Genomic DNA, 24,422 nt, shown 5'->3' with positions numbered 1-24,422 from the left:
CCTCTGTCCTGTGAGGTGTGGCCATTGGCCACACATTACCCATGAATAGACAGCTTTGAAAAGGCAAGAAGCTGCTAGGAGTGGTAACACACCTATGATCCCAGCACTTGGGAGGGGGAAGCAAGAGGGGGATGAACTGGAAGCCAGCATGGACTACCCTGTGTCAAACTAATCAAACAAAATTGTAAAAATCTGTTTCACAGTACCAGGTACATATGCGGGAGTCAGAGCCATCCATCCTGCCATCCATCCTGCCTAAGATCTGGTCCCTTGGAAAATCAAATGAGCAGTATAGTAGTTCAAGTCAAGGTAGTGCACCTGGCTGGAAGTACAGGCTCATATCTAGGGAACCCAGACAGGAGGGCAGCAGTCCCTTTCCCTAAAAGCAGGTTGTGGTGGTTTGAAAGAAAATGGCGCCCAATGAGAGTGTCACTTTAGATGTGGTTTAGTTGGAGTAGGTGCGGTCTTGTCAGAGGAAGAATGTCACTGTGTGTGTGTTGGGGGGGGGGCTTTGAGGTCTCCTGTGCTCAGACTACACTCAGTGTGGCACACAGTTACGTCCTGTTGCCTGTGGGTCAGGATGTAGAAGTCTCAGTTTCTTCTCCAGCACCACATCTAGCTGCACTCCGCCATGCTTCCCGCCATGATGATAATGGACTGAACCTCTGAACTGTAAGAAACCCCCAATTAAAGGCTTTTTTAAAATCAGAGTTTCCATGGTCATTGTGTTCCTTCTCAGGAATAGAAATTCTAACTAAGATGCAGGCATTAGACACCAATGGGGAAAGGAGAGAAGGACCATAAACCGCATAAGGCTTGGCTAGAGACTCACATCACACACCAGGCAGTATGAGCTCCAACCGAAGGGTCTGAGGATGAAGAGTACAACCTACCTCATCCTCATCAGAGGGTAGGCTTGGCGTGAAGAGATGGAAGACCAAAGGCCACACAACACGAGGCCATACAGAACTGACATCATTGAGAGGAGGTGACAAAGGGACAGGGAAGAATTCTGCTAGAAAGCCCCCCGGCTCTTACCTCCCTGATCTCACACAAGACACGAGGCTTCTAGAATAGAAGCAGGTACTGACCAGTATGGGGTAGAAGGAGGTCACAAGAGAGAAGCTCTGTCTTGGTCAGTGCATGTGGGAAATAGCTGCTGGATAGTGGCGAGATGAAGCTGTGAGTTGAATGGGAAGAACTGGAGAAGTTGAAGTAACTGACTCTAAGTCAGTCACCAGATCATGTCACCGACTCCCTGGAGTAGGGGTCATTCATTTACCAGGATATCCACTCCAGGAAAAGTGTCTACTTGAAGCCTCTGAGATGATTTATGCTGCTGGGGCCAGAGGGCCAGGTGGGCCAGCAGCCTCAAGACCTTGAATGACTTACATTCCCAAAGCTAGTACGGAGCTGCGACTTCTCACCAAAGAATGCGTTGATGTTATGAATGTTATGATGTTATGATGTTATGAATGAGTTAAAGTCCAGAGACACAAGGGACCTCCAAGTCCACGGCACAAAGCACCCTCTTGTTCTGCTGCCTTGACCTGCAGGGTCATAGGTGTGGATCTAATCTCCATTTTAAACCTCTGCGGACTTACAGTGTTCGATGACTATGGAAGAAAGTCTGAACCCAGAAGGTTCTCGCCTCCGTTTCAAACCTCTGCGGACTCACATAGAGTCTGACAGCCAACAGCTCAATGTGCTCTAGGACTACAGAAGAGAGAAAGTCTGAACTCAGAAGAGAAGTAGAGACAAAGATTTCATCTAGTGGAGTTTGCTGATACCATGGACTAAATGAACTTTCCGGGAAGTCTCCAGCCAAGCAATTTCACACAATGCTCTTGAGTTCAAAGAGTTCAAAGTCCATTTGTTAAAGAACATCCTCAGTTCAGTACTATAGAAGGCCACATGCCCAGGCGAACAGCTCTCGGAATAGTTACAAGTCACCATCTGTGTATGTGACATGTTGAAGCCAGCATAGAAAGACCAAAGATAAACCTTATAGGTTCAAGATTTTGCAAGTTGACAGACAAATGCCTCCAGATTTTACAAGCCACATTTTGCAAACAGAAATGTGGTTGTAGATAATGGTCTCAGTGAGGCCCCCGTACTTGAAACTCCTCCTGGCTGCACAGAGACTGCTCCATAAGCTGACACAATACTCATCTTCTTCCCCACGTGAACCAGGGATGCATGAATCCCCAGCCCCTTCCCAAAGTGCCTCTACAGGCAGTACCATGGATGATGATTTTGCCTAGGAAAAGAGAGAGTTTGCTTATCTGCTCCAACAGTGAGGGTTTAACCTGAGAATCTGCCAGTTTTAACCGTATCCTCATAAGACTTCACACACTGGATCACTCAAGGGTCTCTCCGGTGATGCTCAAGAGCCTGGCTCTCAGAAACAAGAAGGCTGCCATTCATAAGCCACATGGCTCCGGGCAATGCATCCAACCTCTCTAGGCCCGTGTTCCTCATTTACAGTGTAGTATTTATATAATGTCTCTCATACGGGATGACATTCAAGGATGGAACACAATGACACACGTGACGCCCCACAGAGTAGTAGTTCATGCCAGGACTAATGCTGTGTGTGTGGCCTGCTGCCACCATCAGGGCCATCACTTTTATAGAGGTTTTCCCCAAGTGTTGGGGCTTCACAATTTCTTGGATATACTCAGGAGAGAAAAAACATTTATCAACCTTAGAAGCACTGTATGCTAGGAGCCACAGACGTCCAAGGCCAGTCAGTACCAAATAAACTCAGTATACAATAGAACCTTGCTAAGGAAGAAGCTAAAGCATTGCTTGGAACAGGCTTTCCAGAGGTGACCTGTAATACCCACAGTAAGACTCAGTGTCCTCATCAGGCTCTGAGGACCTCGCCCTGCACCTCTCCTATGCTTATTTCATGTGTCCTCCTCCTTGCCGATCAGAATCCAGCCATCCTAGTCTGTGTGCATTTCTTGCACACACCTGAGCAGTGATCCTTGCTCAGGGATGACCTCAGGGCCTTTGCTTACGCCATCCTCTCTGTCTGGACCTTGGTGCCATCCTCTCTGTACCTTGGTGGACCCCTCATTTGATCAAGCCTTCGCTTGGATGTGGTATCATCCTTATCAAGCAAAGTCCCGATTCTACTGTTGTCACAGCATTATAGGGTTCTATCCTTTGTCTTCTGGCTTTTTCCATTAGAATGTGACGATAGCACTTTATCGCTTCGTGGTGTGATGACAACCCTGTGCAGAAGGTACCCTTGCAGCCATCTTCATCCCACAAGTGCAGAAGTGAAGAGAAGCAGCCTGTTTGTGACCAATGGCTAGTAAGTAGCAGGCGTGGTCCTCCATCCCAGCATCTAGTGACTTCAAATCTATTCATGGCTGCGTCCAGCAAGTGTTCAGCAAAAGGACAAAACCAAAGCAGCCCTGAAGGATAGCTTTTCTGGTTGACTTGTGCAAATGTGAAAAAGCCCATCGTGGCTGACTCTAAGCTGCCAGAGACAGACACATTTGTTCTCTCTAGTAAGAGTGGACTGGAGCACACACTGGCTTTGCACTGAGCTCCAGAAAGACATATGACTAGGGAAGCATGGGTGTGTGTACACGTGAAAAAGAGAGAAAGAAAGGGGGGGGGACTAATGTTTGTGTATGTGCATATGCACTTGTGCATGAAGGCCAGAGGTTAACATTCTGTGTCTTCCTAGATCCATCACTGCTTTCTATTTTGAGTTCACTGATTTGTCTAAAGTGGCTGGTCAATAGCTTTGGGGGGTTCTGTTTGTTTCTTTCTCACACACCCAAGTGTGTGTGTGTGTGTGTGTGTGTGTGTGTGTGTGTGTGTGTGTGTGGTGAATCCATGTGCATGTGTCGTGCATGTGTAGTGTATGTAGTGCATGTGTAGAACACGTGAAGTGCATGTGTATGCACATATGTGTGCAGGTATACATGAAGGCCTGAGATTGACAGCAGGAGCCTTCCACTATTATTCTATACATGATCTTCTTGAGACAGGACCTCTCGCTGATCTCAGGGTTACAGGTGTGTGCAAACATGCTTGGCTTCTATGCAAGTTCCTGGGATTTGAGCTCAAGTTTTCAAGGTGAGTAATTTATTGACAAATCCATTTCCCTGGTCCAGAATATGCATCTAATTGTGTGAATCGAATAAGACAATGAAAGAAAGCCAGTATGTTATCATTGAAAATACTTCCAGAGGTCTCCCACCTTAGGAAGAGGGCCCAGACCTGTCCCTCATGAACTCTTTTCTCTCTTTCAGCGTTTTCAGGGACTTTACTGTAACATGGTACTAAGAAGTAGATCAACTGAGTTCTATGTTTTGCTCTATGACATGACTTTCAGGCTTAAAAATGTATGTATATTTGTACGTTTTAGAGACATAAACAAAGATATGGATAGGCTTTTGTGCATATGCAGGCAATACTTAGAAGAATATATCAGAGGCCATGACAGAGAAATGACAGCCTAGGAAAGGGACTGTATTTTGTATTGTAACATGTGAAAATTCTAACTTGTCAAAATAGTCCTACCTGTCCGGTGAGGTCAGGGCAGAAAATAATGCCCTAGAACCAACCAGCTTAACTGAGTGCTTCTGACAGGAGGAACAGCCTCATAGTAGGGGAAATAGGGACTTGTCACCAAGCACCTGGTTGGATCAGGTCTGACATGCCAGCGAGGGAATATGGACTTGTGTGCAAAGGCCAGAGGTTAACGTTCTGTGTCTTCCTTGATCCTTCACTACCATCCCATCTGTGAAACGGAGGCAATAAGGGGGTTGTCCCAGAATTAAATGTGTCTCCTTATTGATTTGTATCAGAACAGGGTCTGAACATGGAAAAGGCCACTGAAATATCGTCATCATCGACGTCATCACCAGTACCACCACCACCATTCTCCCCGTTACAACCAACACCATCACCTTAACCACCATTCTACCATCACCACTACCATTACCACCTCTAGTATCACCATTGCCACCATTGTCACAGCCATCACCATCAAGGCAGCACCAGGCCATTGTCATGGCACACAGAGCACAGACGAAGTATTAAGGTCAGATCTCAAATGACAATGAAGATGCCTGATCACTTGTAAAATTTACTTTAGAATATGAAATGTGGGCAATGAGTGTGCATAGACTATATTAATAAGTTGCATTCTTCATCTTTATGTACACTCCAAGCTATATACAACTGACTTGGCCATCATATGTGTTCATTGATGATTTATCGATTTAGAGGTTGAGAATTTAACTCATCGCTAGAGCCCAAACTTGCCTTGTAAGCAAAAGTCCCTGGGTTCAGTCCTTATCACTGGTAGGAGAGGGGAATAAATTTATCTCTAGACATGTATAATAATAAATTATAATTTAATCCAGTCAGAGGGAAAGGAGCACTCAGAGGCACCACTGTTTGTCCGTGAGCTCAGAATTTCACACAGAGATTTCATGATACCGTGGATGCAGTCTTAGATATATTGATGGTTTGTATTCTCTTTTTTCCAAAAATGGCATTTCATTTCTCGTGTTCTCCATCTGAGATTGAAAAAGTCTTTTAATAACAACTCCGACGTACTATGTTCAAAACTGAGCTTTTAAATGAAATAGGCTTAAAAGCATCAAATGTGAGCGCAGAAATGATATTGTTTCACAAGATTACAAAAACAACATAGAGCAAAAAAAGTTTCTTAAAAAAATTTCCCAGCAGTGCAATGATCTCAGAAATGAAGTGCCCAATAAAGGCAGCCAATCAGCTAGGCTGAAATGGAAGGCAAGCCAGGGCTCTTCAGGGAAGGGACAGCCCCTGCAGACACAGGATAGGCTGCCCAGAGCCGGGCCCGGCTTGACCCTGAAGCACTGGGTAGACTAGACACCAGGAGAAGTCACCGATGGGGCGGGACCTGGGCTGTTCTGCAGGCTGGCTCATCACCTTTCCCAGGTCGCTCCAAGGCTCAGGTTCCGCCCTGCCCAGCTCCTTGCACACTGCCTTTCAGTTTTCAGTGGACGCTGGGGAGAATGAGGGTGGAGGCTGGAAGGGTGATCTGAATGGACCAGCTATGCAGCGGGTAAAGGAGTTTGCCTTCCTTTAGAACCAGAGTTTTATTGGCCTTCACAACTGAGAGGCGGCCTCTGTCTGTGGCACTTCTACAGCCAGGCTCGCACACTCTCCCCCCACCAACCCCCCATACACAGTGAGGTTCCCAATGAGTCCCTAGTACACTACCTTGTCTTAGAAGCTTCCCTTCGTCCCTACACACACACACACACACACACACATACACACACACACACACACATACACACAAACACCACAAATCATCAGCGCCTCAACCTACTGCCACTGGCCTCTCAAACAGCAGAAAGGCACCTGACTTGGCAGGTGTGCATGGATACTGACACGTGACTCAACGCTCACTCTGTGGCCTGCTGCGTGGAAATAACAGCCCCGCGTGCCGGTGAGCAGACTCCCTAAGCACAAGACTCACTCATTTCCACTTGCTCTTGATCACTTCCGGTTTCTGGAAGCCCCAGCGCCTGCTCTCTCTGGAGGAGAGGCCCATGAAACCAAACGACTTCTGTGTTCCCCACTCTCATCCCGTTCAAAGCTTCAGCATGGATTCCCCCTCCAGTCAACATACATAACTCCCCGTGACAATAATGGGATGTGCATGTGCACCAAGGGGGACATAGAGATTTTATCTCTGTAAAAATGGTACTAGCTTGGTACAAGCAAAGTTTTTGTTTTTTTCCCCAGGCTTTTACTTGGGGCAATATATTGTACATGTGGTTGTGGGTTTTTTCCTTCTTTTTAATTTTAAATTGAGATTATGAACATATTTTATGCAGGTTAATATATCCTTTTCATGTAAAATTTAGCTGAAACCAGTTCTAGCACATTAACGACAACAAGAGAAATTCTCTGGCTTATTATAAACATCCTTCAAGAAACCTGAAAAGCATGTCCTCTGGAAATAATTTTGTTGGGATCTGGAATATTATTAAAATCCTCTCAGAATTCTATCACTGATGCCTAATGGGCCTCAGAGCCCTTTTCTGCTACTGAGGGAAGGAAACGGCTTTTTTGGCCTTGGCAATATGTTCTGGGTGGTGGAAACAGGGCTGGAGGAAGGCGCCGTGTAAACAAAGAAGCACAGGGGCTCTGGCCCTGGCTGACCAGTGCCTGGTTTTCAATCAGGCACAGAGAATCAGACTTCGTGGACAGGGTCCTTCTGAGTGTGGTGGAAGGAGTGACTTTGCTGACCACTGAGCATTCGCATCTTTGGGTTTCTGTGAGATGATGGAGTTTACTGAAGACTTTGTAATGGGTAAAACTACTGCCAAATCAGCTCTAGGAAGAATAGTTAGTGCTCCGAGCATATAAGGAGCCTTCCCATGTGCATGAACACACACACACACACACACACACACACACACACACACACACACCTAGTTCAACTTAAAAACAAAGAACTTGATTAGTATTTCCTCAGAGAAGGCAAAAGTAGCCCACAAGACCCTGGGAAGATGTGCAGCATTACTTATCATCAAGGAAACACATATTTTAAAATCACAGTGGAATGCTATTTTATATATATTAGGATGCCACTATGAAAAATGGAGTAGAGGAAGGTAAACAAAGAAAAAACTAGAGGAAAAGAAAGGAAGGAGGGTTGAAGAGGGGAAGGAAGGTTATTGGGGAGCAGGAAAAAGGAGAAGGAAGGGAAGAAAAGACAGGGATGTGGAGACATCAGAGTCCTGTGTATTATTAGTGGAGGTGTAAATGGTGCAGCTGATTTGGCACAAAAATGTGGTGGGTCTCCCCACCAACGATATGTCAGTCAATCTGGCAAACCTACGTCTGTATGCATACTTAATAGAAATAAGAGGAGAGATCTAAATAGACATGTTTATACTTATAGTATTCACACTAGTTGGACATGGGTGTCAACTCACTGTGTACTGACAGCCCAATGGGAGCACAAAATGTTTCATGATACATCCATGCAATGGCATGTAGTTCTCTCTTAGGAAGAAAGGAACTTCTAACAGGTTACAACATGGAATAAAGACCCAGATCCGGAAGGCATGGTATTCAACCTTACAAGCCAGTCAAATATATTCAACCAAGAGCCCAAATTAAAATCACGGGTGGAACCAGATTTGTGGAAGAGTGGGAGCAGGAGGCCTCAAGGACGAACCTTGTGGGGATCAAACAGTAGCTCTGGGGGGGGGCCATGAGAAGGGCAGCAGATGCAGGTAGGAAAGCCTGGACCACATGGGGTATCATGTTCCCAGCGGTGGAGGGGGGACGAGACCTAGGAAGCAGTGACAGATGATGACAGGCCTCCACCCTCCCATGCACAGGAAGCCATGTTTCATGCCAGAGGCAAAGGGGAGCCATTGGAATATTCTAGCCAGGGAAATGACAGGGTTGGAGCAGTTTTAGGAAGGCCCCCAGGCAGCAATGCTGTGGATGGATCGGAGGGAATAAGACAGTGGGAATGAGACCCACTGGGAAACTCGTGGTAATTAAGCCCACGATGTTCCTGTTTTCTGTCTTCATTCTCTTGCTCACAAGAACTCATTTTCTTCTGGGACAAATAGGGGTGGCCTGACCCCTCAGCCACCCTGGCACAGGGGGGTTAATAACAGGGAGGAGGACCTTGCTGGCATGCTGTAGAGGATAGGACGCTGACTGGGGCACAGTGGGCACCAAACTCATTCAACCCTGAGGATGATTCTCACTTTGTTTCTCACTAATTTGGGGTGCTACTAACGTCACCCTTTTCCAATGTTCTTTCTCCCTCTAAACTTGGGTTTGCTTCCACACCAGACACTGTATTTATTCCCCCTGTTCACCCTCTACATCAATAAACTGGCCTAACGTAATAACCAAACAAATCAGATGCAGTAGGAGAGCATTCTGACTCTTTTGAAACAAGGAAGTGGTCATAGCTTTCCCTGGAAGTGTGGGAATTAGTTCACAGGCTCCCAGGCAAGGCCAGGGCCGTGCTTGACTAGGCTGAGAACACCAGGGGTCCCCAGAGGTTTCAGTGAGTTTGGGGTCCTTAACCCAATTTACAAAAGCAAACGAGCAGGTACCTCTGTTTCCAGAGTGTGTTGAGGGCCCAGAGGGCTTGTTGTTGTTTATTTGCTTTGTTTTATTTATTTGTCTGTTACGGTCGTGGTGAGACTCAGGACCCTAGACCTGCTAGATAAATGTGCTGCCTCTGAGTTTGTCTCCAGGAGACACTTCCACTTTTCTGAGTGTGGGCTCTCACTCTCCGGAAGATGAAGGACACCGATATTAGAATAAAGAGTCCTTGTAAGCCTGCAGACTTACCAGGCAGACCGCAACATCAGAGGCCAGGAAGAACCACTGCAAACTGGGCCTCATTCCCGGCTAGCAGAATTTGGAAATAGATTGTCACATTTGGTATTGTTTAAATAAGCGCAGGGGAGCGCAGTTTTGATCCCTTGGTTTTAAAAGGCCTCTCCCTAGCTTGCTTTCTTGTTCCTTCACCATTTACAAAATCAACAACAAACCTTTCCAATCACCATTCATCTCTAACATATGCATTTCTTGTAAATGGTCACGTTGTCTTAAAAACATTAAAAACATAAGCCATCCTCCTAGTCACTTGAGTGCTGCAAACACTGAGATTAATACGTGTCACCTAGCTGACACTATAGTGAAGACAAGTGACAGGAATCATGAAACACCTCGCAGAGAAGCTGGTATACAGTAGGTGATCAATCTAGAAGAGAAGGTGGCATACATTAGGTGGTCAATAAGTGAGTGGAGGTTCTTGGGCCTTCTTCTCGAAGAACAGTGTGGTGAGTTTCTAGAAAGGACTGTGGGGTACTGAGCCTAGGACCCAGCCAGGATGTACCCTTTTACAGTGTGTGTGTGTGTGTGTGTGTATTTTTAAGTTAGTATCTAAATTATCCATTAAGGCTTATATGAGTCAACAAGTAGCTATTGACTTAAGTTTCAGCTACCATCAAGACTTATTGATCTGAGAAATAAATATCGACCAAATTGAGACTGAGGTCAATGCTAGCGTCCTGGGGCAATAAATCTTAATATGCATTCAAGTCTACAGATACTAGACCTGGTAATTTGACTCTAAAATATTGGCCAGACAGTCCTGGTTGAGGTCAGTCCTTTTTGTTTCCCCTGTGATTTGTTATTTGTGGAAACTGGTATCAAAATTAACTCGACTATGAAAGTTTGATATAAATTTTTTTAAAATTTTTTACATTTTAAATGATCAAAAGATAATTTTGTATTTAAAGATTTGCTAGTAAAAAAAAAATCTTATTGAGCCTGGAGAGACAACTCAGAGCTTCAGAGCACCTGTCGTCCTTGCTGAAGACCCAGTTTCCATTCCCAGTATCACACGGTAGCTCACAGTTATCTGCCTCTCGAGTTTCAGGGGACATGATGGTCTCTTCTGACTTCCGCAAGCACCAGACACACGCGCGCGCGCGCGCACGCGCACACACACACACACACACACACACACACACAAGCCAAACACTCATATATATAAAATAAAATACATAAACTAAAAAGGGGGGAAGATTTCATCAAAAACAATTATTTTGAAATATTTATAACCACCTTGATCTACTTTTTGTGAAAAGAGCTTCATTGACCATTTACACATATTTTATTTCATGCTTTATATCTTCACATATTTATGTAAAATTTTTTCTATGAAGTCTTGGGGCTGGAGAGATGGCTCAGCAGTTAAGAGCACTGGCTGCTCTTTGAGAGGACCTGGGTAGTATTCCCAGAACCCACAACCATCTCCAGTTCCAGGATCTCTGACTCCCTCTTCTGGCCTCCTTGGGCACTGCATGAATGTAGTGAACTGACAGATATGCAGATAAAACACCCATACACTAAAACAAAATAAACTAAATAAAACACACACACACACACACACACACACACACACACACACACGGAAACCTTTAGTTTAAATGCTTCTTGAAAAACTTTGAAATGAGTTTTATTTTTAATTTCCTACGCCCATTCCCCATCCACAGAAGCATATCAGTTCGTACAGACACACAGACAAAGGGGTCAGCAATGAACCCTTGTGCCTGGACTGCAGTCAGTATTTTAAGTGCTGTTAAAAACCAATCTTCTGATAAGTCACAAAAATAACAACCACTTAAGACAGCATTTTGTAGCCATGCACTGCACAACCAGGTTTTTGTTTAATGGATAAAGGACAAGGGCCCAGCAGGCCATAGACTAAAGGAAGTTTTAGGATTCAAGACAGGTGACTGTCTCCCAGTCACTCTGGGGGCCCCTTAAATGGAGTGTCCTCAAAGAAAAAACTGGAAGATGAGGGACAAGCCTTGCTGTGAAAATTAAATCTGGTGACATGTAAAAAACAAAAGGACATGCAGGAATTATTATACGCACACCATTGGATGTCCAGCACAGAACACAAAGAGAGCTCCAATAAACTGCTGTTTGCTGTCATGGACACTGGAATAGCTTGACAATCTTTTTTCTTTCACACACATATAGCATAAGTACGGCTGCTTAACAATGTTAGCAACAAAACAAATCACAGATGATCCAACTCTAAAAACACCATAGAAATGTTCATGCATACACTGGCATCAAAGGAACCAGCGGATGAGAAGTGAGGAAGGGGGCCTCTCTTTCTTACAGACCTCTAAGCAGCCAAGATAGACAGGCTGAAGGAAGTGGAAAACTGCCATTGAGAACGCCACCGCGGAAAATCCCTCGGACAAAGGCCAGGCTGAACGTGACCCAAGTGAGCCAGGCCTGACGCGGCTCTCTAAAACAATTTGTAATCCTTGTCGGGGTATCCAGGTCCACAAGTTCTGATTTCTTCTCCTCTTAAAGACTGCGCCTAAGTTCTTCTGCCTGCTCTGAGTGTTAGCTGGACTTTGGGGCTGGCTTCCGACAGAGAGGTGGCCAGACAGGAGAAAACAGAGAGGAACCTGGCAGGCATGGCCTTTGCCATGGCTTAAAATGGACGTCACATCCTAAGGACACGCTGCTGCCCCTCCCCCATCATCAATTTCAGTTACAGGCAGTTAACCTCCCTTCGAAAAATCTTAAAAGGAAAATTCCAGGATTGAATAATTCATAAGTTCTTAAATAACCATTTCAAATAAATCTTATTATAACGTGTTATAATCACTCCATGTTAGAATCGGCCACTATTGCTCCACCGTGTCTAACTTAGAAACTAAACATTATCAGGATAATGTGTGAAGAAAATGGAGCAGGCGTTTGCAGGGTTCGGCACAGTCTACGGTTTTCAGGCATCTGCTGTGGGTGCTGGAATGTATCCAAAGTGGACAACCAGTGGAAGTGGTGGATAGACATCATACTGAGGTTAATACCTTAGAGCAGTAGTTCTCAGCCTTCCTAATGCTGAGACCCTTTAACACAGTTCCTCTTGCTGTGGTGACCCCCAACCACAAAATTAATTTTGTTGCTACTTCATAACTGTACTTTTGCTACCTTTATGAATTGTAATGTAAATATATAGCCTGTAGGAGATCGGATATGTAACCCCTGTGAAAAGGTCATTTGACCTCCCCAAAGGGGTCATGACCCACAGGTTGAGAACCAGTGCCTTACAACAATACACCCCAGGTATGTAAGACGTTAACAGTAGTGGGCAAAGGACACACAAAACTCTGATACGTCAAAGATGACTCCTCAGTCTAAAGTTATTGCACTATAAAAAGGGTTTAGCCTGTTTATTCTGGAAATACCCTAGAAGATTCTTCAGATCAGGGAAATTGATGCAAAAAAATCCACTTTCTGTTTTATACCCTTCTGTATGTGCCTTGTTTGCTCTTGTTTTTGAAAGGTAACACTTATAGTGAAAGACAATTTCATTTGGATTTTCTTGGAAGATCACTCAGAGAAGCAATTAAGCTGGAGAAAAAATGACTCAAAATCTGATCTGAGAAGAGAGTGTGCCTTTGGGAACAGAGGTAACAGAGTTATTAACACATTTAGAGCCCAGAGAGGTACTGTTGGACGCTTGCACTGTTTCTTATCTTAGAGGGAGCAGAGCGACAGAGAACATTTACTCACCAGGGCGACTTTCCTCTGTGGTTTCAGCAGCTTTGGTTTGTGGAAAGTGGTGACTATTGGAGCTGTGGAAGGAACCGAGTGTTAGCTTGACATTCCTCCAAGGCCTCCTAATGCCCACCATCCACGGCCATCACAGGCACCCTGTGTGCAGACCGACAGAACCTTCCTCCAAGGCCTCCTAATGCCCACCTTCCACGGCCATCACAGGCACCCTGTTTGCAGACCAACAGAGCCTTCCTACCCCCAAAAAAGAGCTCAAGCTTCTGGAACAGGTATCCTTGGGTACCCCAAACTGGAAGAGAATTATCCCCTCAACTTTTTTTTTTTTTTTTTTTGGTTTTCAAGACAGAGTTTCTCTGTAGCTTTGGAGCCTGTCCTGGAACTAGCTCTTGTAGACCAGGCTGGCCTCGAACTCACAGAGATCCACCTGCCTCTACCGGATTAAAGGCATGTGCCACCACCACCCGGCATTATCCCCTCATCTTTAGACACATCACTGCCTCCCCTGGACCAGGTCATGACAGTTCTGTACAGGCCTCTGCCATCTGGACAGAAGTCAAAGGTGTGGGAGACAACCAGAGCCCTTGGTTAATGCTGATGTAGGACTTTCCCCTGGAGACACTGATCTCCCCCAGACCCCAAGGACAACAGCTGACCCTCACCCAGTCCCGTGAGTTCATCAAGGAGGAGTCCCTCCTTGATGTCCCAGTTTAGTAGAAGCACACAGAGGCTCTTCCTCCAGTGTAGTAACTAGTCCTAACTGCCATGCCTTGAACTTGGAGTTGAAAGCCCAGTTCTATGACTTAGTTTCCCAAGTGCAATTTGTATCTTTGTCACTAGCGCAGTATCTACCCTGCAGTGACTGACACAAGAGAGAGGGGTGAGTCCCATCTGAAGTGACCTGCGCCCCTTCCTGCTCAAGGCCTCACACCTCCCAAACTTCCTTCCTTCCAGCTACGTCTCCTCTGGCTTCTTTCACAGGGTTCAGTGGGGTACCAGCAGAACCCAGGGAAGAGATAAAATGCACTTAAAGTTTTCTCTTATAGCCATAATTCAAATTTGCTGATGCATGAGCATCTAGATAGGGCAGTTAAGTATCTAAACAGGGTCTGTCCACAGACAGTCTTGGTCCTTGTAAGAGCCACACCTTTCTTTCCTTTAAAAAAATCCCTTTCTTGCTCATTCCTATTGCTCTAAATAAAAATAGCAACTATAGAATAACCTATCACAGAAAGAGCATTTCATCAGCAGAATGCGTCAGAAATGGAGTGCATACATCTTTAAAACGTCAGAGGTGTTCGTTCCCTTTAAGAACCAAGAAGATGTTGCCAGGCCCTACCTCACCTCACAGTAAATTCAGTATGGGCTTTCCTGTGCATGTTGAGTTACCATGATGCCATTGGTCAAACCTACATTTCCCTGCTTCCCACCTCATCACTATGTCTAGAATCTAGGTGGGGCTGTGCACTATAGTGGCACTGAATGGCAAGTCCTCCATCCATCTACTATTCCTCTGCCCTGATGCCACATTTGACTGCAGGCCCACCCCTGCATCAATCAAGGTGGCTTTCACGTGAGAAACTGCAGGTCCTGTTCTTACCTTTGGCAGGGACTGCAGGTGGGACATCTGCCTTCTCCTTCTGCCTCTTGCCCTTCTGTGGCTGCAGTGGGACCAAGCTGGTCACACTGGTGACAGTCTCCCCTGAGCTGCAGGGGAAAAAATGGGCTCAGATGAATCCAATGTCTATTCATTGCTGAAAACCAGAATGGAAAAGGAACTAGCGGTGCTCAGAAGCTCTTGAAGGCTCCCTGTGGAAGTGTTCACGGAAGGGCCACCTCGCAGTTAGACAGAAAATGCTTGACATTGTCTCCAGAGATGTCAACAAGTCTCCACTCTCTCTTGGCCAAGATAAAGATGATGAGGTAAGATGGTTTGAGACTTCTGATGGGCTGCTCAAAATTCAAATTCTCTAGACGAGCCAGCTTGCTCACATTATTTAGGGATGTATAAACTGAAGACTTATATCTACATTAATTGTGCACAATGTAGCCAGCTACTTACTCCATGATTGGCTACTAACAACATCACCAAAAATATACATGTACTCAAACTAGCTCCCCTAGAGCCAACATTCTTTGACCATGTCTTTGGGTTCCACAATCCCCAAACCAAATGCCTCTCAGCCCAATAAGAAGGGGCTCATGGAGCTGCACCTTCAGGGTCCTCCATAAGTACAAAGGGTTTGCTACTTAAGTATCTGTTTCTTTCTAGGTACTGTCCATGATAAAATGGTGTGATGGGAACGACAAACCTCATATTAAAGAAAGTCAGAGCCTATGGAACCTGTTAATAAACAGTGAACGTGTGAGCTAAGCTGTTCTGGGCTCTTACCTAATTCTCTTATCTTGCTGCTATTGAACGCAGTATAAGGAAGAAAGAGTTTATTCTGGCTCACTGTTTGAGGCCCAGTTCACTGTGGCAGGGAAGTCATGGCAGCATCCGTATGAGGCAGCTGGGCACATACTCAGGAAGCAGAGAAAGATAAATGCTGATGTTCAGCTTATATTCTCTATTTATTCAGTCAAAGGTGTTAATAAGCCCAAGGGATGGTGACACCACATTTAAGGGGAACTTTCCACTTCAGTTAAATCTCTCTGAAAAGGCCCCCATTGATGTGCCAGAGGTGTGTCCTTATTGATTCCGAATCCCCTCTAGTTGACAATGAAGGCTAGTCATCTCAGCCTTCCTAATGTGCTGAGGTCCACAGGCTTCTCTGAATGACCATCAGTCTTGTTTCAAAACTTCTATTGGCTCCAGCAACTTACAAGCTCCCCGTAGAATCCTTCATGCCCAGGCACAGGGCCAGCTTAGTAGATAGGGTTCCCAAGAAAGTCTATCATTCTAGGCCATGAAAAACCTCTGAAGTGGGCGAGACCATGATCAATCATCAAAATGAATAGTCAGTAAGGGGGGTAATTTGTGTCCCAAAGAAGAGCCCCACATGTGTAAACATGACAAACTTGTCATAAGAAAGTAGAAAGAGAGGGAACTTTCTTTCTCTGCATGCCAAAATGGCAAGAATCAAATCTGAGTAAGCGCTCTTGACAAGCGTGCAGAGTTTCGCTGAGTACAGACCTTCCCTGGTGGAAAGAAACTTGGCAATATCTATCAAAACGACAGAACCTTGGACTCTATGACATAGAAGTCTCACTTCTGAAAATTCCTTGCGTGAATGTCACTATGTACACGTGAAATGATAGGCGGATAAGACTCCGGCATTATAGTACTACAAAATTCCAGCCGTCATCAGGACAGCCCAACAGTCACCAATTGATTAGTTAAGTAGACTATGGTTTTTGTTTGTTTGTTGGTTGGTTGGTTTTTTTGAGACAGGGTTTCTTTGTGTAGCCCTGGTCCTGGAACTCGCTCTGTAGACCAAGCTGGCCTCAAACTCATAGAGATCTGCCTGCCTCTGCCTCCCAAGTGGATCAAAGGTGTGTGCCACCACCTCCCAACAAGTATTCTTACGCTGGTCGTCTGTGGCTGGAAGCAGGGTTAAAACAGTGATGAAGTAAGAGGCATTGTTGAGAGAAAAATTCCAAGTGTTAGACACATCTCTAGGAGAAAATCTACTATGAAACACCCCACACTCCATAAAAAAATAGGGGAAGTGAGATATAAGTTAGGATAAACTTACCTGCGTATAAAGAAACTTTATAAATAAATAGTCAAGGGTCTTGAGAATAGGGATGCTGGGGAAACCACACAGACAGGAGACAGGATAGAGGACTACTGCTGGATGCACTTGCAATTATACACAAGTGTAGACATATAGTTACAGGCTATTGTAATGATGGTCCTAAATATTTAGAAACAAGTCGAGACTTGCTCATGAAGTGTGGGAAAAAGTCTAAGGATGTGTTTCCGCTGAGATTCCCCAAGGATGACTTATTTTCTTTGGGAACAGACTAAGTGGTCATAACTGTAGAGTGCAGGGCCCACTGTGTAAATTCACAAACAGCTAAAAGGAACAGGAGTTTATAAAACTCTGACCGCCAAGAGCAAACAAGGGATTGTTTAAACAGACAAACAGACAGAGCTTGGTTCTGCAGCCTTTTAAATGCTTGACATGTTTATTAATTTTCTTTTCAAACAGAAATAGGCAGGTTCGTGGATTAAATGGTAATTGTAGGCATTGAAAGGAAAGGAAATAAGCCTGTCATGACCAAAATGCGACCTTTGTAAATAGTTCCACAGCTCCTTTTCCTTTTAAGAAAAATGAGTATTTTTAGAGCAGTGTTAGGTTCACAGAAGAATTGAGAAGGGACAGAGATTTTTTCCAGCATTCCCAGGCTCTGCAACAGGGAAGCCTGTAAAGAAACCTCGGGAGCACCCACAGTCTACAGGTCGTGTCAAGGGTCATTTTCCTGTGTCCTGTGGGTTTGGACGAATATACAGTAACATGTAACATTATAACATTATATAGAGGGCTTCACAGTCTTAAGAGTCCTCTGTGCTTTGCCTGTACACACCCTCCAGGCCCCAGAAAACGTCCATCTTTGCTTTGACTGGCTCCATAGTTTTGCTGGTTCCAGTACATTATAGGGCTGTCAACACACCATATTAGCCTATTCAGCCCAGTTCTTTCCATGTTGGTAATAGGCATGTAAGACTTTTTTTCTCCATGTTTTTTCCTGGTTTGGTGGTTCATTTCTTTAAAAGGTATATAATTATATATGTAATAAAAATATCATTTCTTTATAATGTTCCATTGTATGGTTGTCACTCAACTTTCTCCTCTATTCACCTAAAAAAACAATTGTTTCTCAGTTTGAGGAATTAGTAATAAAGCTGCTATAAACAAGTCTTTATATAAGTAAAACATTTAACACTATATTTTATACATTTTTAAAAATTGCATTAAATTGTAATATGATACTTTCTTTTTAATTAACCTATAATTTTCAAATTTTCAGATTCTCCTATTACTCTAATGAGAAGATAAGCTATAGTTTACAAACCCACTCTCTAGCGTATGAACCACTGATTCATTTTCTAATATATTTGTGCAGAATGTTTTCCCACTTTGAGGTTTAAACCTGAACACTGGAATTACTATGTCAGAGAGGACCACCTTCCAGGCTATTTCATACCTGTTTTCAAAGCAATTTCCAGATTGGCTAGTTAGTTTATGGCTGTCCCGGCAGTGGAGAACTGCAGCATGTGACTGTCCTCACCACCGAGTGTTTCAGTTCACTTCGTGCAGAACATGTGACCTCCTTTGCTATGTTTCTTGGATTGTCACGGGATGGCCATGGCCTGTGTCTGTCTCCACAGTGCCTCATACTTTTTATTACTTTAGGCCTTAGACTTTTCATATTGATTTACATAGATCTCTTCCACCAAGCTAACACATTGATTGCAGTTTTTCCCAATGTCCCTTTAAGCCTAGACTTTTATTAAATGCAGTTACCCCCTACTCCTTTCTGCTAAAATCTTTTGATATTCTTTCTTTTGTACCTATGAATTCAGATAGTCTCCCTAGGGCACCTCACACACTAGAGAATTAAATGTTTCCATTTTCTCTCCTTTTTATTTAATTCTTCAGCTCTTTCATGCACAGCAGAAGTTTCTGGAACATCATTTCTATGAGCATATGCCACTATGCCCTGGGGTTTTAGAAAGCTGAAAGAGATATGTCCTGTCATCGCCATTTTCCTCCAAACCAGTAGGGCTGCGTCCAACTAAATTTAGTTCTAATTCATAGTTCAACAAGACTTCAAGTATACAGTGAGTCATCGTGGTGACATGTGGTCTACGGTTGTCCCTCCGAGTCCCATTTCTCCCACTGAGCCAAGACCCCACCTTGTGATTAACTTACAAGAAAAGTTATGCTGCATTTCGAATCGGAACAGGGCTACAGTCGGTCTCTGACACAGGAGAATGCGCCCGTGGCAGTCAAATCAAGAGAGAGGGGAGGGGGAAACAGGCCTGGAAACTACCTCTGAGTTAGAGGGCAGTGCCATCAGAGAGAAGCGCTGTTTGTGGGGAGCTTGTTGTTAAATGGGACTGCTTTTCTGGCTCCAGGATGGGTGAGGCAGGCGGCGGCGGCACATGTGGTATGGGTCTCTCCTAAGAAGGGCCACTTCCCGAAGTCTCCATCCCACAAGAACACAGAATCTCGGTTCCAGAACTAGCAGAAGCCGATTTAGTGAACAGACGATGGAAATGGGGTAGAAGATGACAATGACCCTGCAAAGGTGACTCTGGCTAAGTCATTCATTTCTATGGGCCTCTACTCCTCAATCTGTTGGATGGGTGACCAGCCCTTGCTAGCTTTCTTTTGGGGCCATTGTGATGTCAGATGGAATAGCATGCATAAATAAGATGGGGCATTGTATCAGTTGCTTCTCTGGCTGTGTCAGAAGCAATGTGAGAGAGGGAAGACTTGTTCTGGCTCAAGGAGCAGAACAGTACACCCCAAAGTGCAGCAGGAAGCAGAGAGGGGAGATGGCTGCCTCAGTTTCTCCTTGGCTCACTTTTATTCAGTCCAGTCCCCGAGTCCACGGGATGGTGCCGTACACACCCACAGTTACTCTTTCTTCTTCAGATAATTCTCCCTAGAAGCTCCATTATGGACACAGCCGGAGATGTCAATAATCTCCCAGCTGGTTCTAAATTTGACATAAGGAGCTACCCCAGGCACTCAAGGGCTGCATAACTCAAACACGTGTCCAGCGCATGCAAAGGATGTGGACATTTGACAGCATCTCATTGGAAATGTGGTGTTGACACTACGGGACATCCCGGTGCCCATGGTTCAGCCCTGAGGGAAGGACTGCAAGTTTCAACTTGAACACTGATGAGGAACTTTTCTGCCCAGCATAGTGTACCATGCTCAGCTCTGACACACGCTCTCCCACACGGAGTCAGGTACAATGTAGGGCAGACCAGGCAGGTAATAAGGGAGGAAGACAGACTCACTGAGTCTGCATTGTCTCCCCAAGATGACAACAAAGCATGTGACCTGGATTATGCAGGGCTTTGAACAAATTCTTAGGAAACTTTTCGTTTTCAGAAAGCAAAGTTGGTAGTAATTGCTGTGTTTGTGCCTTTTCGGTGCAAGCCACTGTGGAGAGGGTACCTGTTATCTCTAGCCTTCTCGGTAAGAAACTAGACCTTATGAAGGCCCGGGCCCTTCCGAAGGAAGGGATGTGGGATTCAGTCCAGGCTGGTCTGACTCACTAACCCTGAAGCAAGAATCTTGCGACCAGCCTGAACAAAAAGGAACTAGAAAACTAAGACAGAAAGATTGCCAATTGAGCTAGATTAGAACAGTTGCTCTGGGATTAAGCCAGTTTCTTAAATGGATGGTACCAGAAGGTGGCATTAACATCCTAGTACATTCTATGTTTGTACTAAATTGAGTATAGTTGCTTAGCCTCCTCCTCTCGTCGAAAGAGGGTGGGTCAACAAAGTGCTGGAGTCTTGAGGGCTGGGAACTGTGCCTGGTGCCCAAGACCAAAGTCATTTTGGCGTAGGAGTGGGCAGAGGACAGCATGTTCCTAAAAATCGTCTGTAATGAATGATGTCAGCTACCCAAGAGTGTACATGGCGGGCCAGATGTGGAAACTCTGTGTCTGCTTCAGAGCTGGGAGCATTTGGGACAACAGAGAGGAAGGGGGAAAAAATCTACCATACACCAAGTCAGTTCCCCCAGAGAACATAATTACAGTGAAGCCTTCTACACCCAACCACAGACTTCTTTGTTAACTAAATCTTGATCCACCGCATGGGTCCGTTCAGGGTGTCCTGGCAACCAAATGATCTTCCTGATACCAGGCTCTGTGAGGCATGCTTGCAGTGAGAGTGGTGGAGCACACACATGGAGCCACACTGCAGATGTCTGGTGTTACCCTTGGCTCAAGGCCATTTTCTTGTAGTACCCTACCACGAAGAGGTGCATGCTCCTTGAGGTCTGTCATTTCTGTCCTTCATTGCATGAGCAGTGTTTGTCATCACTGGGTAGAGATGTATGTCACATGCTACATGGAGATATATTATAGTCTGAAATAAGACAGCCAGAGACCAAAGATCTAGACACAGGGAGCCCTTAGCAATTGGGACTCAAGGAATCATGCTGCCTAGATCCTCCCAGCATCCTTCTCAGCCTCCTGAGTGCTTCTTACTCCACATCATTTTGGAAGGTCTTTCTTTAAGACCTTCAGTGAGATTCTGGTGTGTCATTATGGATGAAGTCCCTTGCTTCCATTGTCATGGGATGCTTTTTAAAAAATCTCTAATGGGGGCTGGAGAGATGGCTCAGAGTTTAAGAGCACTAGCTGCTCTTCCAGAGGTTGTGGGCTCAATTCCCAGCAACCATATGATGGCTCACAACTATCTATAATGAGATCTGATGCCCTCTTCTGGCACACAGGCATAATGGAGGCAGAATTTTATATACATAATAAACAAATCTTTTAAAAAAATCTTTGATGGTTCAGAGAAATTTGGAAAAGGCATTAAAAGAAGCTCAGAAATCACCTTAGATTGTGCCTCTAACACATCCTAAAAATTAGATGCAACTCCAACCCCTGTCTTTCCAAAAGGCCCTGTGTGCCACACACTTGAAGAAAGGCTGAATCAGAAAACATGTTGCCACCTTCGTGGGTCTGTGAGCCCACATGGTCTTATACCCAGGAGATGGCCACGCTTGGAACTGAATTTTTTGCACTCCCAACTCTCTCTCTTTCTCTCTCTCTCTCTCTCTCTCTCTCTCTCTCTCTCTCTCTCTCTCTCTCTCTCCACAGCCTTTTAAAATTTTGCCTGTACAAGAGGCATCCCAGCTCTGAGCAATCACTGACATTCTGCTTTAAAGCTGGGCTTCGGGGACACTTTTGAGCCATTTCCTATGAACTGAACGGCTCTCATTGCTGACCCTTCCAGAGAAAGCATGTTGAAAACCCCAGGGAGCCCTGAAGTGCTTGCTTACTTCTGGGCCATCTGCTTCCTAAGGACACTGACTGGAGGAGGAAGAGTCCATCAGTCCTAAAGGCCAAGGCCACTCCTGCCAGACTATGGCAGCTTCTTGACTAAGGACAGGACATAGTCATGATAAGCTTTGCTTTTCTTCTTTGAATTTTTTTTTCAAACCATGGAACTCCCTAGAATCTCCATCTTGCCCCGGTCACTTGGCAAGACGTTTCTCTGTGACCACAGTGTTTTCAACACCAGCATGTGGACTCTTCCTGAGGGTCCCTCCCTTGCTTAAGGGTTTCCTTTCCTGGCTTCTGGCCCTGGTCCTGTGATTTCTGCCCTTTTCCCTTGAGAAGAAAGTGGTCAAAGGACAGAAAAAGGACACTGATCATGAATAGAACTTGAGACCTGGGGTCCAGTTCCCACAGCAGCAACCAAAAAGAGTACCAGGGCCTGGTCTCTGTCGTGAAAAGGATGGGCTAAAGTTCCCGGGCTTGCAGCCCAGGACACAGGTCGAAGCCATGGTGAAGGAAAGAATTGACTCCTTCCCTAGTCAGGCACTGCAGGAGGGACTCAGAACTACATGAGGTCACATGAGGCTCTAGTGAGGAGGGTGAGTGTCCCTGGCAGATCTATGGTCAGACTTGACCCCACCATGGTCTCAGGCTGAAGGAGGAAAATGATATTACAGAGACTTAAATGTGTGTCTTAAACATAAAATGTGTAATTGGTTCAGCAGGAAGCATTTCATGGTGAAAGTTTTGGACCGGGCACCCCACTATATCACTGGCGGTCCCCAGTGTGGTCGGTACAGAGGCAGAAACAACATTTGGGCAGAACTCTATGACCCTGATCTCTGGGTTATAGTGTGGATCTTAAACATTCTCTAAAGACCATAAGCCTTTCCCCATTGTGAGCTGGTTTTCTCAAGTATTTTGTCGCAGCAATAGAAAGATGACTGATACACTTGTATATTCCAGGGCTAGGGATACTGAACTCTAACGTCTACTAAACAAGGATGACATCCTTGCTGTCCTCCTCATCCCAGTAGTCCCCAGCTTAGAATGTGACCGTTGTATGGGGAGAGGTAATGAGGAGCAGGGAGGAGGACCAAACACAGGAGAAATAGAAAGCCCTCCATGAAACACAGCCAGGTATCCCAGGAATAAAGAGAGGCGGGTAGGCTGGCCTCTCGGCAGCAGTGACTGGCCCAGCTATAACCCTTTCTCCAAATGATGTGCCTGATTCACCCTAGTCCTGGAGAGTGAGGGGGCATGGTCTTTAAAAAAAAGAAGCAGCTTTGTTGAGACTTGGCTGATTTCCAATACAACGTGTAGCTCAAAATCATCAATTTGTGTAGACCTACAAGTTGCGCAGTCATCAGCACAACCCGTTTTTAGGACATCACAATCACAGCCCTGCAAAGTTCTACATTTAGTCCCTACCGCATTAATCACACCCGCAATTAGTCCCCACGCTCAGCCTCGGCGATAAGCAAGCACCGCTCTATTTGCTGGCTCCATAAATCTCCCCTTTCCAGGCATTTCATTAGCACCGCGCACAACCGTACATTTTGCACCTGGTTTCTTTCACGCTGGTGTTTGGAGAACGGGCTCTTTCCACAGCCTGCTTCGTTGCCAAGCAGAACTTTACGGGACCGATCTGCTGCAGGTTGCTCACTCTCTCGCCCGCAGATGAACATGTTTGGATTGTCTCCAGTCTCTGCTTATTCTGAAGAGAGCGGATGTGAGCAACCCCACACAGGTTCTTGAGTGGGCATGTGCTCTCGTGCCACTTGGGTATATCCCTCCAGGCACAGTTGCTGGGCTGTATTATTAAGGGTCACACCTTAAGAAACCACAAAACTGCATTCCCCATTGGGTGCTCCATTCTGCAGTACAATGATCCAGTTTCTCCATACGCATGCCAACACTTGGCATCGTCTGTCTCTTAGATTGTAGGCATTATGGTTGTGGTATGCTGGAATCGCATTATTGTTTAATTTGCATTTTCCTAATTAATGACTAAAGATATTGGGCATCTTTCCCCATTTTTATGAACCACGGGTACACCTTCTTTAGGGAAATACCTATTCTAATCACTGTTGTCTATTTTAATTATGCTATTTGTCACCTTATTATCTAGTTGGAAGAACTCTCTATCTGGAAACACATTCCTTGCCACCTATTTGATTTGCAGATATTTGCTGTTTGGTGATTTGTCTTTTCATCTTTATAATTGTTTCTGTGGAACTAATTTTTTTTACCACTCTCTCATTTATGAATCTTGCACAGTGTCACTTTACCTAATCCAAGGACAC

General features: G+C 45.0%; 1 protein-coding gene across 1 annotated transcript in view; it reads right to left on the bottom strand.

Moving 5' to 3' along the window:
• Positions 1–24,422, bottom strand: part of Vstm4 (V-set and transmembrane domain containing 4) — an 84,353-nt gene that overhangs the window by 9,771 nt on the left and 50,160 nt on the right. The window contains exons 6-7 of the mRNA XM_038349771.1: positions 14,726–14,832; positions 13,126–13,187 (exon numbers count right to left, since the gene is read on the bottom strand). Of these exons, the coding sequence (XP_038205699.1) occupies positions 13,126–13,187; positions 14,726–14,832 (169 nt within the window). The remainder of the gene's footprint in view (positions 1–13,125; positions 13,188–14,725; positions 14,833–24,422) is intronic.

The sequence above is a fragment of the Arvicola amphibius genome, chromosome 12, assembly GCF_903992535.2.
Source record: "Arvicola amphibius chromosome 12, mArvAmp1.2, whole genome shotgun sequence".
In the NCBI taxonomy this organism is placed as follows: domain Eukaryota; kingdom Metazoa; phylum Chordata; class Mammalia; order Rodentia; family Cricetidae; genus Arvicola; species Arvicola amphibius.
The sequence above is the reverse complement of the archived record's forward strand: the minus strand, read 5'-3'. Positions and strand labels throughout refer to the sequence as shown.